This window comes from Natrix helvetica (genome assembly GCF_964273705.1).
Source record: "Natrix helvetica genome assembly, chromosome: 2".
In the NCBI taxonomy this organism is placed as follows: domain Eukaryota; kingdom Metazoa; phylum Chordata; class Lepidosauria; order Squamata; family Natricidae; genus Natrix; species Natrix helvetica.
The window spans coordinates 34,158,811-34,175,083 of NC_138552.1; the positions used below are offsets into that span (position 1 = coordinate 34,158,811).

The window sequence follows — 16,273 nt, forward strand, 5'->3', positions numbered from 1 at the left end:
CTCATTCAGTGTAAACATATAAAACACATTAATGGTATTAGCTGGATACATTACAAAGAAACAAACACAACAAAATACAATAAAATACAAAAGAAAGAAAAATAACAACTAAAAAATAAAAGTGGCAGCTTTTCTTTAGTCTTCAGATATACTCTAGAACAGTGTTTTTCAATCTTGACAACTTGAAGATGTCTGGACTTCAACTCTCAGAATTCCCCAGCCAGCATTCGCTGGCTGGGGAATTCTGGGAGTTGAAGTCCAGACATCTTCAAGTTGCCAAGGTTGAAAAACACTGTTCTAGAACATTTCTGGACTTCCCCAGCTTTTAAAAGGCTACTACCAGGGATGCTAACCTGGCCTCAGGAGGAAGCTATTCCAAAATACAGGGTCTATAGTCAAAAAGCATTATTGGGTCTCTCTGCTCACTTGATAGAGCTAGGTTGGTATGGAAACCTGGAAGGATCTGTCTGTCTGTCTATCATCTAATCTATCATATATAATCTAATCCTATCTCTCTATCATCTATCTATCTATCTATCTATCTATCTATCTATCTGCAAGGATGTCCTTTTAATTTTACCATTTTGGCTTTCCAATTTTCTAATTCTTCAGGATATTAATGTGTTTTAATGAAATCTTTGCTCTGCTCTTATTACTGTTTAATTTTAAAAAAAACCAAGCAACACATTGAACAGAAAGCTTCAGGTGCTTGCTTAGAAACCAGGAGTCTATGAGTTCTAGTTCCTCCTTAGGCATGAAAGCTGGTTGGGTGACCTTGGGACAGTCACTTTCTCTCAGCCCAACTCACCTCACAGGATTGTTGCTATGGGGAAAAGAGGAGAAAGAAAGAGTATTGTGTGTGTTCACTGCCTTGAGTTGTTTATAAAAATAATAAAGTCAGGATATAAAGACTGTGCATACCTAAATAAACCTGAAGTTATCCTGTGTATCTTTCCTTCCTTTGGCTTTCCTTCCTTTGGCTTTTTAAAATGTTAGTTGGATACATTATAATAGACAGCTGCAACTCAGGCATAAGTGGTTTCCTCGAACCACTGTCATATTTAAAAACATTAAAGTTTACTTTTTAAATATTGTACTTAGAAAGAAGATTGTGCTATTTGTTGGCCAGGACCATGTCGTTCTAATATTTATATTTCTGTACCTTGTGCTTTTAGGTTTCTGGGCTCAAGAAATAGGTAGAATGATTGGACTACATCATCCACTTATACCTGTTCATCACCAATATATTGTTACTGGAACTATCCCTGAAGTGAAAGTCTTGAAGAAGGAATTGGCTGTTCTTCGTGACTTGGATGGTTCATATTATCTAAGACAAGAAAGAGATGGCCTTTTATTAGGGCCATATGAAAGTCAGGAAAAAATGAAACTGCAGAAATCTTGGGTAGAAGATGGAGTCCCACCAGGTAATTTTTCATGGGAAAAATAAACTTCAGTGATACATGCTGGGTGCTCAGACTTAATTAATTGTAATTTTACATCATACATATATATCTATATGGAGAACGGTTGCAGGAACTGGGTATGTCTAGTTTAATGAAAAGAAGGACTAGGGGAGACATGATAGCAGTGTTCTGATATCTCAGGGGTTGTCACAAAGAAGAGGGAGTCAAACTATTCTCCAAAGCACCTGAGGGTAGAACAAGAAGCAATGGGTGGAAACTAATCAAGGAGAGAAGCAACTTAGAACTGAGGAGAAATTTCCTGACAGTTAGAACAATTAATCAGTGGAACAACTTGCCTCCAGAAGTTGTGAATGCTCCAACATTGGAAGTTTTTAAGAAGATGCTGGATAACCATTTGTCTGAAGTGGTATAGGGTTTCCTGTTTAGGCAGGGGGTAGAAGACCTCCAAGGTCCCTTCCAACTATATTATTCTCTTCTATTCTATCTATGAAGTCAGAAAGACTTTTTGGCAATATTGCTTATGAATGTATGCTAGTCATTGCTTCTTTGTTGTACTCTTCCAAATTTATATTTATATGCAAATTTATATTTTTTGGTTACACGTTCAATATTATAACATTGGAGACTTATTGAGAACAGGAACATTTGCTTGCTCTGTATAAAATAGAAAATATATTAAAGTGGGAAGACAATACAAAAAAAAAATGTATCAAACTTTTTTTTAAGGCTTTGGAAAGGAGCTTTTTGAATCTGATTTAGATCGAATAATTGATCATGTCGAGGCGGCTATGGAAATGGTTCCTGTCTTGAAAGAAGCAGATATTATCAATGTAGTTGCAGGTCCTATAACATATTCTCCAGATATTCTGCCAATGGTGGGACCGCATCAGAGCGTTCATAATTATTGGGTGGCCATTGGTTTTGGGTAAGTAAGCTGATTTGGAGGTATCAGTCATTACTGAAAAAAGTTTGTTAAATTACTTTAATCTTTGCTGCGAAAATAAAATAGAAATAAAATTTAAACCACAGGTACCTGTGCCTGATTTTCCTTTTTCAGAAAAGGAAATTGAAGGCTTGCAGGTAATGATAACAAATTTTAAAAATTAAAAACCATGAAATTGAGATAGTATTCACTGAGATTTATTAAAGATCTCTGGTGTGACATTTATTAAAAGAATATGCAATTTATCTATAATATCAGGGGACTTTATTGTTGTTTTAACCTGTTGAAAGAAATGTCCTTCTGGGTTCGGCTCCAAGTGGGGAAAAAGACACTGGAGACATGGAGGCTGCTTGGAAAGATGGTTTTAATGGTGGACAGGACCACGTGGCTTGAGTCCTGAACAGAAAAGGTGATCACATGCTTCAATGTTGGTGGAGAAAAAGAGAAGGAAGGGCTGAGATGCTGAGTCCCTGGTTTTATGCCCTCTCTGGCCTTTTGATCTTGTATTCTGATTGGTTGTCAGACTCCCATGGGGCCATGCAGGGGCAACTCTCTAGGCTGTGTTTTGAATCCAGGTTTGGTTGAGTTTTCAGATGCCATGTGGGGAGTTGGGTAAAGGGCCAATATTATCATGCCTTAATCCCATCACTCTGGAGCTGAAGGGGAGAACTCTTTATTATGTAAGGGGACTGGCTTGGCCTTCTTAATGGCTCATTGACAAAGTGGGTGGGGGCAGGAAGCTGCAGGTAGCTATTCTCTCTTTAAAACATGTTTCTTTCTTTTCACATCCAGGGAAATATAATATTCGGCCATTTTAATATTTCCTAGGATATTTCATTTTTCTGGGAAAGGGCTGGGTGATAACTTCCTACAAACCATTCAAGTGTGTCCAATTCTTGGCCACTTTATGGGCAAGTGCTCTCCATTCTGTCCTGTCAAGTGTAGCTTCTTTCAGTTGTTGGATGTTTATCAATGTATCAGACTTGATGTTAACAAGCCAGCACGTTCCTTTCTTGCCCCTTCTTCTTGTTCCACTAACCAACCCTAGCATCATTGACTTCAATGAATTTGCACACATGATTTGGCCAAAGTAAATCGGACATAGACTTGTGATTAAGCACCTCTCTGTTGGTTGCTCTGGCAGTCCGTGGTATACACAATAATGTAAGCCAGCAGCACAGGTCAAAGGCTTTAATCAGAGGACTAAAAAGCTCATTTGAAAAAGTTCTAAAATATAAGAATCCTTAATTTTGGATTAATGATTTTAATTTATTTAATTGCAAAATATGACTTTATGTATGGCAAAAAGCCATCTTTTGGAATTACAGCTAGCATTTTATGGTGCTGAATGGTTTTATTTTTTTAATGAATCTGTTCTTCTTAATAAGTAGATTAATACTCAGATACTCACTTCAAAGTCAGTCTTAGCGTATGGTGATTATAAATAAAAATGGTAAAAAATATCTTCCAGGATGATTTGATTCCAGCCAAATTAAAGGTAGAAAAAATAATAATTTCAAATTTAATTATTACATTTACACTAATTTGCAAATAATAGGGGGTGTGATGGCTCAGTGGTTAAAGACGCTGAGCTTGTCAGCTGGAAAGCTTGCAGCCTGAGTTCAAGACCTGAGTGCTGTACAATGGGGTGAGCTCCTGTTACTTGCACTAGCTCCTAGCTCCTAGCCACCTAGCAGTTCTAAAACATGCAAATGTGAGTAGATAAATAGGTGCCACTTCAGTGGGAAGGTAACAGTGTTCTGGGCACCTCAGTGTACAGTCATCCTGGTCACATGACTACAGAAATGTCTTAAGACAACACTGGCTCCTTTAGCTAAGAAACAGAGATGAAAACTTCCCCCTAGAGTTGCACATGTCCGGACAGGAGAAACCTTTACCTTTTACATGTCAAATATTTTCCTCTTTTGTGTAAATTGTGAAATATTGCTGGTGACATTATTAGTGATTTTGGTTCTCAGAGATTTATCCCATGGTATTTGAATTTATATTGTTTCAGTAAGAGTCAATATTATCTCCCATATTGATTTTATTAATAATCTGGTAAGGATTTGTATGTTATTTTCCATGTTTATAACAAAGTTAAATAAATTAGTAATTATTGCAAGGCAATAATCCATTTGCATCTTATAAAACTAATTTATTACAGGTATAAATTTTAGCTATAAATAGGTATGCTTAATGTGATTTGAACCTTATTTGTTGCGATTATTCTATTAAAATATAATTTAACATTAGGTTATGAATCAGAATAATAATCAATTTTTATAATTCATTTACCTTTACAGAGCAGATCACTGATTTCCCCATTTTACAGGTGATCAGCTAAAAAAAGAGATAGAGAGATAGTAAATGAGAAGGGACTGTCCTGTGAAGATTGCTCCATGCCAGATGTATTTCCTACACAGAGGGCATTTCTTTGGAGGAAGCTGCAGGTATCAGCATGTTATATATGAAAGTGTCTATTTATCATGTGTATATGCAGTAGGAAAATGCAGTTACCGTATTTTTCGCCCTATAAGATGCACTTTTTTACTCCCAAAAAGAGGGTGAAAATCTGGGTGCGTCTTATAGGCCAAATGTAGCCACCTGGGCAGTGGTGGGTTTCTGCTGGTTGGTCAATGAACCCGGAAGCCCCGCCCCCGTCACTCACTCGTAAGTCCTTGGCGTTTTTTTGCATCGGGGCTTGCTGCAAGAGAGAGGGAGCAAAGACTTTTTCCGGATTGGTGGTGGTGGAGGTGCGGGCTGTACTCACTAAAGCAAGTCCGGGGAAGTCCTTTGCGCCAGCTGGAAAAGGTCTTCACTCCCCCCCCCTTGCAGCCTGCCCCGATGCAAAAAATGGCAAGGGCAGCAGCGCTGCGCCCACCTCTGCCCTGCCCACTTCTCAGCAACGCACCCCCGCCTCCTCCTCCTCCTCAGCAGGCAGGCCGGGCAGGGGCGCGGGCACGGCTCAGGAGGGAGCAGCCAGGGGGGGCTCTGGCCAGCCGGCGGCTGGCGCGAACTCCTCTCCTGTTCCTTCTTCTGCGGGGGGTGCTGCCTTGGTTTGACAGCCACCTCGTTTCCAATTGGGGGGTGGGGGAGAAATCCTCTGCATGGATCCCCCCAATTGGAAGGAGGAGGCTCCATCCGCGGGGGGAGAGATCCCCCTCACATTCCTCGTCTTCCTGGATGGGCTCCAAATCAGTGAAGCCTCCTCCTTTTTAACCAGGCGATCTCTGTCTGTCTGTCCCTCTCTCCGTCCCAACTGGAGAACAACCTTTTCTGTCCCCTTACTAGCCCATCCGGGAAGATGAGGAACGCGAGGGGATCCCTCCCCCCCCCCCGCGGATGAGCTCCGAACCAGCGGAGCTTCGTCCTTTTTAAGCAGACGCTTTAAGCAGGCGACCTTTAAGCAGGCGATCTTCGCTGCTGCACAAGTCACTCTGCCTTGTTCTCTCTGATAGCTGCCTGCTTAAAAAGAAGGACGAGCTGCTGTTGGGGAAGGGACAAAGGGGCGGCGGTCGCCCGATCTCGCCACCGCCACACCTTCGCCCCTGGTAACGGCGACTGTTGTGCTGCTGCTTCCAGCTGGGATGCTGGAGGAGCTGCTGGCAGGGAGGCACGCTACCCTCATAAAGACGCCACCGAGCCTGGCTCGCTGACGTTGGAGCAGCTGCAGTGGTTGCCCGGTTGCTCCTGCCCTTCCCCCTGTGGCTGTAGCTGCTGCTCTTCTGGGGCGCCTGAACCAGCCAGGCGCTCCAGACTGAATCCTCGTCAGAGCCGCGGGCTGGAGCTGTGCAAGTAGCCTGCCCAGGTGGGGAGGGAGGAAAGCCTGTTCTTGCCGTTGCCGCCCCCTCCCTCTCGGTGGCTGTCATAGTGCTGCTTCTGGCTGGGGTGGGATTGGCTGCAGGGGCCGTCCGCCTGCTCCAGCCCGTCCCCTTGTGGCTGCCGCTGCTTTTCTGGGGCACCCGAGCCAGCCAGGCACTTCGGACCGCAGATGAGCCACCGGTTGGAGAAGCCCGCTCAGGCAGGGAAGGAGGGGAGGGTGGAAGGAAGGATAGACAAGTAAGAGAAAAAGAGGAAAGAAAGCAGGAGGGCAGAAGGGAGGTGGAAGGAAGGAAAGAAAAGCAGACACGCTGGAGGGAAAGAGGAAAGAAGGCAAGCAGGCAGGAAGGAGGCAGAAGGAAGGATGGAACTGGAAGGGAGGCAGGGAAGGAGGGAGGGAGAAAGGAAGGATAGGAGGATAGGGAAAGAGGAAAGAAGGCAGGCAGGCAGAAGGGAGGGAGGTGCAAGGAAGGAAGGAAGCATAGATAAGCAGGAGGGAAAGAAGGCAGGCAGGCAGGAGGAAAGAGGAAGGAGGGAACTGGAAGGGAGGCAGGAAGGAAGGGAAGGAGGAAGGGAGGGTGGAAGGAAGAATAGACAAGTAAGAGGGAAAGAGGAAAGAAAGCATCTGAATGTACTAAACACGAGTCTTCAGGGAAAAGATGCATACATTGTGAAAACTCAGCTGTCAGTTGATCTTAATGTTATGAAATGAAAAGCATGCCATTTGCAATTAACTTGGCATAAAATAATTCATTTTCATTTAATTGTAATTGTTCAAAGAATGTTTGGAAAAATGTTCGGCCCTCCAGCATGTTCACTTCATCCAATCTGGCCTCTTTGAAAAAAGTTTGGACACCCCTGAGTTACATGGTTGACATAAAATTGTTCTTAAACTGCTGTTAACTTTATACAGTTGATATAAAATATTTTACTATAGTATTTGGTTCAGAATCTTTTTTTTCTAGATTTTTCTCCTTTAAAATTGGGTGCGTCTTATATTCCGGAGCGTCTTATAGGGCGAAAAATACGGTAACTGCAGCTTCCTATGACATGAGCACATGGTATCATAGATACTTAATTTTGTGACACAGACTAAAACTAAACTAATGCTGTTTCCTATGCAGAAGTTTGACTTCTTTGTAGGAGATTTCATCCTGTGTCAAGTAGATTTGAATCAATGCTGTATTTGGGAATTATAGACAGATTTTCAGATCTAATTCTTCTACTGGAGCTGACTTCCTCTCCCTTGCTATGCTTTGCATTAACCAAATATCAGGGAGTAAAACAAAACAAAGAAACAGAATTCCTGCTAAACAAGTAGAATGTGAGTTTACATAGGCTTTGTTAAAATGTTTGATGGAATATATTCCTGTAGTAAATTAAGTTACTTTTCCTCTTTCCTCTTCCCTACCAGGTATGGAATCATTCATGCTGGTGGTATAGGAAAGTATCTTAGTGACTGGATACTCAGTGGAGAGCCTCCTTTTGATCTGATTGAAGTAGATCCAAATAGGTATGGAAAGTGGACAACTACAAAATACACAGAAGCAAAAGCAAGAGAATCGTATGGTTTCAATAATATTGGTAAGACGTTTGCTTATCATTTTCCATGTTATGAATAATATTGACACTCAAACATTCTTGTACTGACTTTTTTATAATTATCTGGACTAATAGGAATAGGGATCAGTTATGTGTTGCCATGTGGTTTTGGAATTCTCTAATACTATACATAGGCAACATTATACATACTATCTTCTTATTTATATCCAGTGTTTAGCGTACTTTGTTTATGTAGAGAAAGCCTATGAAAATGGTTATGAACTTGAATTACGCAGCGATGTTGAAAATTGGGTGATAAGAGCAGCATATGATAGAAGTAAAGCATGAATGAGAATAAGTGGGTTGGATCAATTGTGCAAGATGTGTGGATTTTAAAATTAAAAGGAATGGAGTGAATGTAAATTATAATAAATGATAAAATAAATAATAAAAATAGAGTATGTAGTAGGAAAATGGATGAAGAAATCTTAAGATGTACATAGTATAGCAGGTGATTGTGCTGGTGCTGTGAGGAACCAATGTTTGTCTGTAATGGTTAGGTGTTGGTCTAGGAAGCAGGAGACGATGAGTTCTAATGTCATCTTAGTTATGAAAAACCAGATGGGTGACTTTGGGCTGATCACTCTCCCTCAATCCAGCCTACCTCACAGGGTTGTTGTGGAGAAAATAGGAGGAAGGAGTATTAGTATCTTTGCCACCTTGAGTTGTATATGGGGAAAAAAGGTAGGATAAAAATCTTTAAAAATTTAAAAATGTTTGCTATAATTGCTGTAAAGTAAGTGTGAATTGTTCATAGAGCACACTTCTGATCACTTGTGACCAGATGCAATCAGAGTGCTTAAGAAACACCTAGTAAATACTTAAGAAGTGTTTGTCATACAACAAGAAGAGATGGGGCGAATGAATGGATGGTAAAAGAATGCAAACTAAATACAAAAATGAGTAATCAGTACAAAAAGCTAACTTGAGATAGTTTGGTCATGTAGAAAGATTGAGAGAGAACCGAACTACAGATCAAATATATGAAGAGAATAAATCCACAGAAAGGAAAAACTGAGGAAAGTCGCCCCAAAAAGAAAGAGGTGAGAAGTTAAAAACAAAAGATAATGTATTAATTATTATATGAATGTGGTAAATGACAATAGAAAGAGATGGAGTTGTCAATACTTTTAATGGCTTTGGTTTCAGCTGCAGGTAGTCCTTGAGTTACAATGACAATTGGGGTTGGAATTTTTGTTGCTAAGTGATGTGGTTGTAAAGTGTCATGTCAGGTGACCACATTGTGTAGCAACAGCAAGCCTTAAAGTCCTGCTTGCCATTATTAATTGAACCCCACTAGTCGTTAGCTAAGGACCCAGTCTGATCAAAGCCACTCCTGGCTTGGTCCCTCTAGTGGAATCCGCACTGTATATTGGACATTAACACAATTGAGCGAGTCCAGGAATATTTCACGAGAAGAATACTCCACTTCTCTTCTCGCAACAGAATATCTTATGCCACCAGGCTCGAAATTTTGGCCTTGGAGAACCTAGAACTACACCCCCTACGGTCTGACCTAAGCATAATACACAAAATTATCTGCTACAACATCCTACCTGTCAATGACTACTTCAGCTTCAACCGCAATCACACACAAGCACACAATAGATACAAACTCAAGGCAAACCACACCAAACCCGATTGCAGAAAATACGACTTCAGCAACAGAGTAGTCAATGCCTGGAATGCACTACCTGACACTCTTGTTACATCCTCAAACCCTCATAACTTTAACCTTAGACTGTTGACTTCTGTTGATTTCACCCCATTCTTAAGAGGTCAGTAGGGGTGTGCATAAGTGCACCAGCGTGTCTAACGTCCCTGTCCTACTGTCCCCATTTATTTGTCCCCATTTCATGTGTTCTTATTCATGTTTATTCTTATTCCTGTTGTCTTGTACATGACAACAAACTAAATAAATAAAAAATAAATACAAACCTTGCTAGGTAAGCAACTGCCTCTTTGTCATCGTCCCCCCTGCTGATTTCCCATCTCTGCCCTTTGGCCATCTTGCACTCTGTTGATCCTGCCAGCTCTACCAGCCTGCTGCCCTCCCAACCCCAGTTGTTCTTTGCCATTTTTTCCTGCTGCTGAGGCGTGCCCGGTGTGGCCCTTCATGAAGCAGCCTGGTCGTCTCCCTGGGGCTGTGCTAAATCAATTGGCTAAATCATACATGGTCTTGTCCAAATTGCATGTGGTCTTCTGATGAGGTTTTGGAAGCAAAACTTTTGCTTGTACGGTATATGTCAGGGGTGTCAAGCTCAAGGCGCAGGGACCTGGATCCGGATCTCAAGATGCTTAGAACTGGCCCCTATAGCTGTCCTGGTAACAGCAAAGGACCAGCCCATTGTGCCTCTGCCAGTGAAAACAGAGCTGGGGAGGACCGCAGGCGGCCCTTCCAAGCTACTTTTTCACTGGCAGAGGGTTGCAGGAGGATGTCCCATCAAAAAAATGGAGCTTGCAAGGGCCACACTCCACTCCCACTACCCCCAGCTCTGTTTCTGCTGACAGTGGGTTGTAGGAGGCTGTTGCAGCCGAAAACGGAGCTCAGGAGCCCGTTTTCACTGGCAGAGCACTTGGGCCACCACAGGCACTCCCTGACACAAGTGATGTCATGCTGTCCACACCCACCCTGGCCATCCTCATCCTGGCTCCCCAAGGTCAAACACAACCCCGATGCGTCCCTCAATGAAATTGAGTTTGACACCCGCGGTACATATGATTCAACTTATTGTTTTTCATGTCGTTTGATTTAATGTGTTATTTTCTAGTTGGATTTCCTAAAGAAGAAAGATTTGCTGGGAGACCTACAGAAAGAATCAGTGGGATTTATGAAAACCTTAAGTCTGAATGCTCCATGGGATTCCATGCAGGCTGGGAACAACCTCATTGGTTTTACAAACATGGTGATGACATTGGATACAAGTAAATGAAAGTTACATATTTGTGCTGCTAATTTATCTTTAAGAATTTAATAGAAACATATTGTACTGCATTGTCCATTTGGCCAGGTACCGTATTTTTCAGAGTATAAGACGCACCTTTTTTTCCTCAAAAAGAGGCTGAAAATCTGGGTGCGTCTTATACACTGAATACAGTATTTTTTGCCTCCCGAAGCCCCGCCCCTTCACCAAAATGGCCGTGCATACCCTTATGAAGGCTTTCAGAGAGTTCCTGGGGGCTGGGGAGGGCAGAAATGAGCAAAAACCTGGCCGTTTTTTGACCCCTTCAGCCCCCAGCAGCACTGTATAAGCCTCCATAAGGCTATGCATGCAATTTTTTTTGATAAATAAACAGGCCCATTTTCACAAAAAACGGGCCGTTTTTTGCTCATTCCTCCCCTCCCCCTGGAACTTTCTGCAAGCCCCTCCCCCCCCCCCCCCAAGGCTATTCATGCCTTTTAAAATAAACCGGGGCCATTTTCGCAAACAATGGGCCATTTTTGGGAGGTTTGCAGAGTGCAAAAACTTTTTCCCCCTTTTGGAAAGCTCTTTAACTGATTGATGAGAATTACATTGATCAAGTGCTATACCAGCAGAAACAAAGTCTTAGGTGTTGCAGATTGTCAGCGATTTCCTTCTCCAGCACATGGATAAATAACACTTGGAAACATCTACCTACCTACCTACTCTCTCTTCCTACCTACCTACACTCTCTTCCTATCTATATACTGTATTTCTCTCTCTCTCCCCCCCCAATCTATCTACCTACCTACTCTCTCTCTCCCTACCTATTCTACTGTATTTCTCTCTATTTCTCTCTGTCAGCCTCTGTTTCGCTATTTGCTTTCAGCTGCCATTGAAACGGGGAGGGGGGCTGGTATTTGGGAGGGGAAGTTTTAGTACAGGAGAGATTGTAAAAAGGGAGTTTTGGTCTCACCGTCTACTGCGCATGTTGGAGATTAGTGCTTGGTGTCGGTCAAGGCCAACCATCCTGCATACCAACCTGATGATGTTCCTTGAAGATGGAACTCACATGACGCCTAAGGGATTTACAGATTGGACAGTGGGATGAGGGTTACCGGGGGGGGGGGGAGGGTTGGTCACATATTGATATGTATGATTTCACGCGCTTTTGCTTCAGATCTTGCTTTGCTTAGCTGCTATCTTTTCATAACCAGTAAAAGTACTCTTAATTCTGAAAAATGGAGTTAAGTGGTTTCTTTCTTGGTTGCTGAGGGAGGCCGGCTTGACACTCTCTCTCTATCCCTCTACCTACCAACCTACCTATTCTCTCTCTCCCTACCTATCTACTCTATTTCTCTCTCTCTATCCCCCTTACCAACCTACCTACTCTCTCTTTCTCCCTACCTATCTACTGTATTTCTCTATCTATCTCTTTCTATTTCTCTCTCTATCCCTCTACCTACCTACCTACCTACCCTCTCTCTCTACCTACCTACTGTATTTCTCTTTCTCTCTCTCTCTCTCTCTCTCTCTCTCTCTCTCTCTCTCTCCCTCCCTACTTACCTACCTACCTACCTACCTACCTAACTACTCTCTCTCTCTCTTCCTACCTACCTATTGTATTTCTCTCTCTTTCTCTCCCTCTCTATCCCTCTATCTACCTACCTACTTTTTTTAAAATTTGCCTCTTCAAAACCTTGGTGCGTCTTATACTCCAAAAATACGGTAGTTTTTTTGTACGTAAAGTAAACATTAGATATTTTGTGGACCTTAGTGTAAGAGGTAGTAGTAGTAATAGTAATAGACAAAATGTAGTGTCTACTTCAGATGTAGTAAACAAAATCTGGTCCTATAACATTTACTGACATAACATAAAATAACACAATCCCATTCCATATTTGTATATGAATAAAATGAGTAAAATATGTATGCATAAAATCCCATATTTAATGGTTTAATAGACACTCCTGTCTTATTCATTCATTAAACTAAGGCTTATTGTATTTTATATTCAATAACTAGTATGTTTATAAATTAGTTACGTTTATATTGTCTTCTAAAATGTTCAGAATAGTCTAAATGGTTTTCCTTCTCATTTTATTTTTACTGTACTATTTAGAAATAGGACTAAGAATAATTGAGCCATCAATTTTCACTGCATATCTGGCATATGTATATGAACTCCTTGTTTCTGTTTAAAATATGAAAAGTGCCCTTAAGAACATATTATTCCTGCGTTATATGCTGTCTTTTGTTTGAAACAAATCAAGTATTTTGCCTTCAGTTTAAAATATATTTTATTTGATCTCTATTATCCACTATAATGCATTACTAGCTATGTCAGCATTTTGAAAAGTAGTTAATACATTAATCAACATACATGACATTTATTTTTAAAGAAAAATGATGCCAAAATAATGTTTTTGCACAAGTTGCTCTATGCTAATTTACAAATAGTCATGCTAGATTTTTTTGAGTCATTGAAATATTATTTTTTCAGACCTAGTTTTCGACGCACAAATTGGTTTGAACCTGTAGGTCAGGAATGTCAACAAGTGATGGAAAAAGTGGGTGTGATTGACCTTACTCCTTTTGGCAAGTTTAGCATCAAAGGCAGTGATTCAGTTAAACTTTTGGATCGTCTGTTTGCAAATGTGGTCCCAAAGGTAAGTAATGTAATAATAATAAGACGTAATCCACTGTTAATTCCATTCATTGATCACTTTGGTACTAAGAGGTGTTGAATCAATAGTCCCAACTAGATAAGTATGCCACCATCCATCTGGAGCTACAGGGACCATGAAAGTCACTTTACCTCATGTCACATTGCCTTCCCCACTGTATTGACATTTTCCACATTTCCTAATTGCCACTAGCTTCCTTTGTTTAAATACGAGGGCACAGTTGAATGCAAGGTGATTTAGAATTGGTTTCCCCTTGCAATTTTAAAAAGCCAATAATGTAATAATACTTTCTGTAGGTTCCAGGGTGGTAAAAGAACAGGGTCACAATCTCCCCATCATTTAGATGCCTTTAGCTATTTCTGGACTCATCTCATTTCCACATTATGGTGGATAAGAGCAAATACATCTTGTATACAGTGTGTTTACTATGGAATGGAGTAGTGATTGCATGAATGATATTTGTATTAAAGAGATAATCAATGCATATGATGCATGGCCAGCATCAGCCTTTGGTGGCCCGAGCACTCTGCCAGCGAAAACGGGCTTCCCAGCTCCATTTCCAGTTGCAGTGGTCTCCTGCAACTCTCTGCCAGGGAAAACGGAGCTCCTCCCAAGCTCCACTTTTGCTGGCAGAGGCACCATGGCCTGGTCCTTCGCTGTTCCCAGGGCAGCCCTGCAGGCCAGATCTAAGCAACCCATGAGCCAGATGTGGTCCCCAGGCCTTGAGTTTGACACCCCTGATGTAAATAATGCTTCCAATATCTAGATATTTAATCCATTCCAATTTAAAGAGACTGGTATAGACCTAATCCTGTTAGTTGTGAAGATATGCCAGGAAGAAGAGCAAAGCAAGCTGCTTACCTACTTATCTATGTATTTATTTATCAGATTCACATAGGCGCCCACCTCACGAAATGTGACTCTGGGCAGCTTAGAAACATAATAATTAAAACCATAAGACACTCAAACCTAAATAAAAATAAAACAAAAAAGTATCGTAATTGCCATTTCTTAAAAAGAAAACATGATGAGTTGCCAAAAAGTGCCAGGTCAGAGGAAGTGTTTACAGATTTGCCTGGAATAAATGTTTTCCAATTGATTCTGGGTACAAAATGTTTCTATTAGAGGGGGGGTGGGGAAGAGAAGAACATCGAATGTCAGCAGAGGAAGAAGTCTACTTAGTTCAGTAATATTTGTGTGCTGTGCTATAAAAACTTAATTTGCATTATTATAAGCTACTGTATAATTGATGATTTTAACTTACAGTTTTGACTTTCTTTCTACACAGATGGGTTTCACAAATATAAGTCATATGTTAACCTTCAAAGGCAAAGTCTATGCTGAACTCACAGTCTCTCATCTGAATCCAGGGGAATTTTTATTAATTACTGGTTCTGGATCAGAGCTTCATGACTTAAGGTCAGTGTAAATGTTAAATACTGAAGTTTTAAAGTAACCTGTGGTCCGAGGAATGTACAATAAACTCAGTTCAGAATAATAATCAGAGATAAATTCATAACTGGTTGACTATATATGTGTATTGTATATAGTGTAAAATCTTGAGAGGAATTTGTTCTTAAGGTTTCATAAACTCCAGAAGTCATGTTCACTAATGTGTGAGAAACGTGTGTGGATACAGGAATACTGCACTTGTTTGTGGCATATTTGTATAAATATGTTGAATCAGTACAGTACAATACAATAAGAAGTAATTTTAATGAGCTATCTATTGATGAAATATTAGCAATGGAAAATTATGTAATAGCCTCAGTTAACTCATAGTTTTTTTTAAAAAAAACCTTATGGGCATATTTTTGCTTGTTTCTTCAACCTTTCCTTCCTTATGGCATATAAAGTAATGGTTATGCTAATCTTATCCAAGAAGTCTAAGGAATCTTTTTTTGGGGGGGGGGGGGAGTAATTGCTGGAATTGTACCTTGCCTTAGATTCACAATCATTATACTCCTTGATCTACTGACTAGCTATAGTAGAAGAGACAACAAGGCTGGGCTAACATGTTATGTATCTCTGCATTTAGCCAGGAATTGCATTTCCAAGCTGTTTCTGCCTCAGAAGCAGATACAAATTCTGTCCTATTCTATGAATTCTCACAACTGGAATCTTCCAGCTTGGCTGCCAGTTAGCACAAAAATTTAAAAAACTACTACCCGTGTTTTCCCGAAAATAAGACAGGGTCTTATTTTCCTTTGACCCCTGAAATAAGCACTTGGTCTTATTTTCGGGAAGGTCTTATTATTTTTGAGGTGCAGGAAGTGGCGAGCGTGGTCACCTCATGGCTGCTGCTGCTGTGTTACAATATTTTCGGGGGAGGGCTTATTTTAGTGCATGCGCTCAAAAGCCCGATTGAGCTTATTATTCGGGGAGGTCTTATTTTCAGGGAAACAGGGTAGTAAAAAACAAAAACATGTAACACAGAAGGAGGAGACTACATTATTTCCGAACTGTTTAGTACCATTGACTCTACTGACCCTTTGATAATTTTAGATAATTCTTGGGTGTCTGTCAATATTACTCTTACTTTCTATAGAGTTTCTGGTCCTATAGTATTTTAAATATTATTTTGTTCTGATCTAACAATTCTATTTTATACACAGATGGATTGAAGAAGAGGCATTTAGAGGACAGTACAATATTGACATCAAAAACGTTACAGATGAAATTGGAGTACTGGGTGTAGCAGGTCCATATGCACGGAAAGTTCTCCAGAAATTAACTTCTGAAGATCTTAGTGATGCTGCATTTAGTTTTTTACAATCCAAGCATTTAAGCATTGGTAACATTCATGTTACTGCAATTAGAATTTCTTATACAGGTAAGTAAAAGGAAATTATTTGGCCCATAAATAGAATAGTTGATTTTTCTAAAAATGTA

At 40.6% G+C, this 16,273-nt stretch overlaps 1 protein-coding gene across 1 annotated transcript in view; it reads left to right on the forward strand.

The window, feature by feature from the left end:
* The window catches only part of DMGDH (dimethylglycine dehydrogenase), a 46,160-nt gene that overhangs the window by 17,452 nt on the left and 12,435 nt on the right, over window positions 1-16,273 (forward strand). The window contains exons 6-12 of the mRNA XM_081942216.1: window positions 1,176-1,424; window positions 2,151-2,349; window positions 7,604-7,773; window positions 10,563-10,716; window positions 13,198-13,363; window positions 14,670-14,800; window positions 15,997-16,214. Of these exons, the coding sequence (XP_081798342.1) occupies window positions 1,176-1,424; window positions 2,151-2,349; window positions 7,604-7,773; window positions 10,563-10,716; window positions 13,198-13,363; window positions 14,670-14,800; window positions 15,997-16,214 (1,287 nt within the window). The remainder of the gene's footprint in view (window positions 1-1,175; window positions 1,425-2,150; window positions 2,350-7,603; window positions 7,774-10,562; window positions 10,717-13,197; window positions 13,364-14,669; window positions 14,801-15,996; window positions 16,215-16,273) is intronic.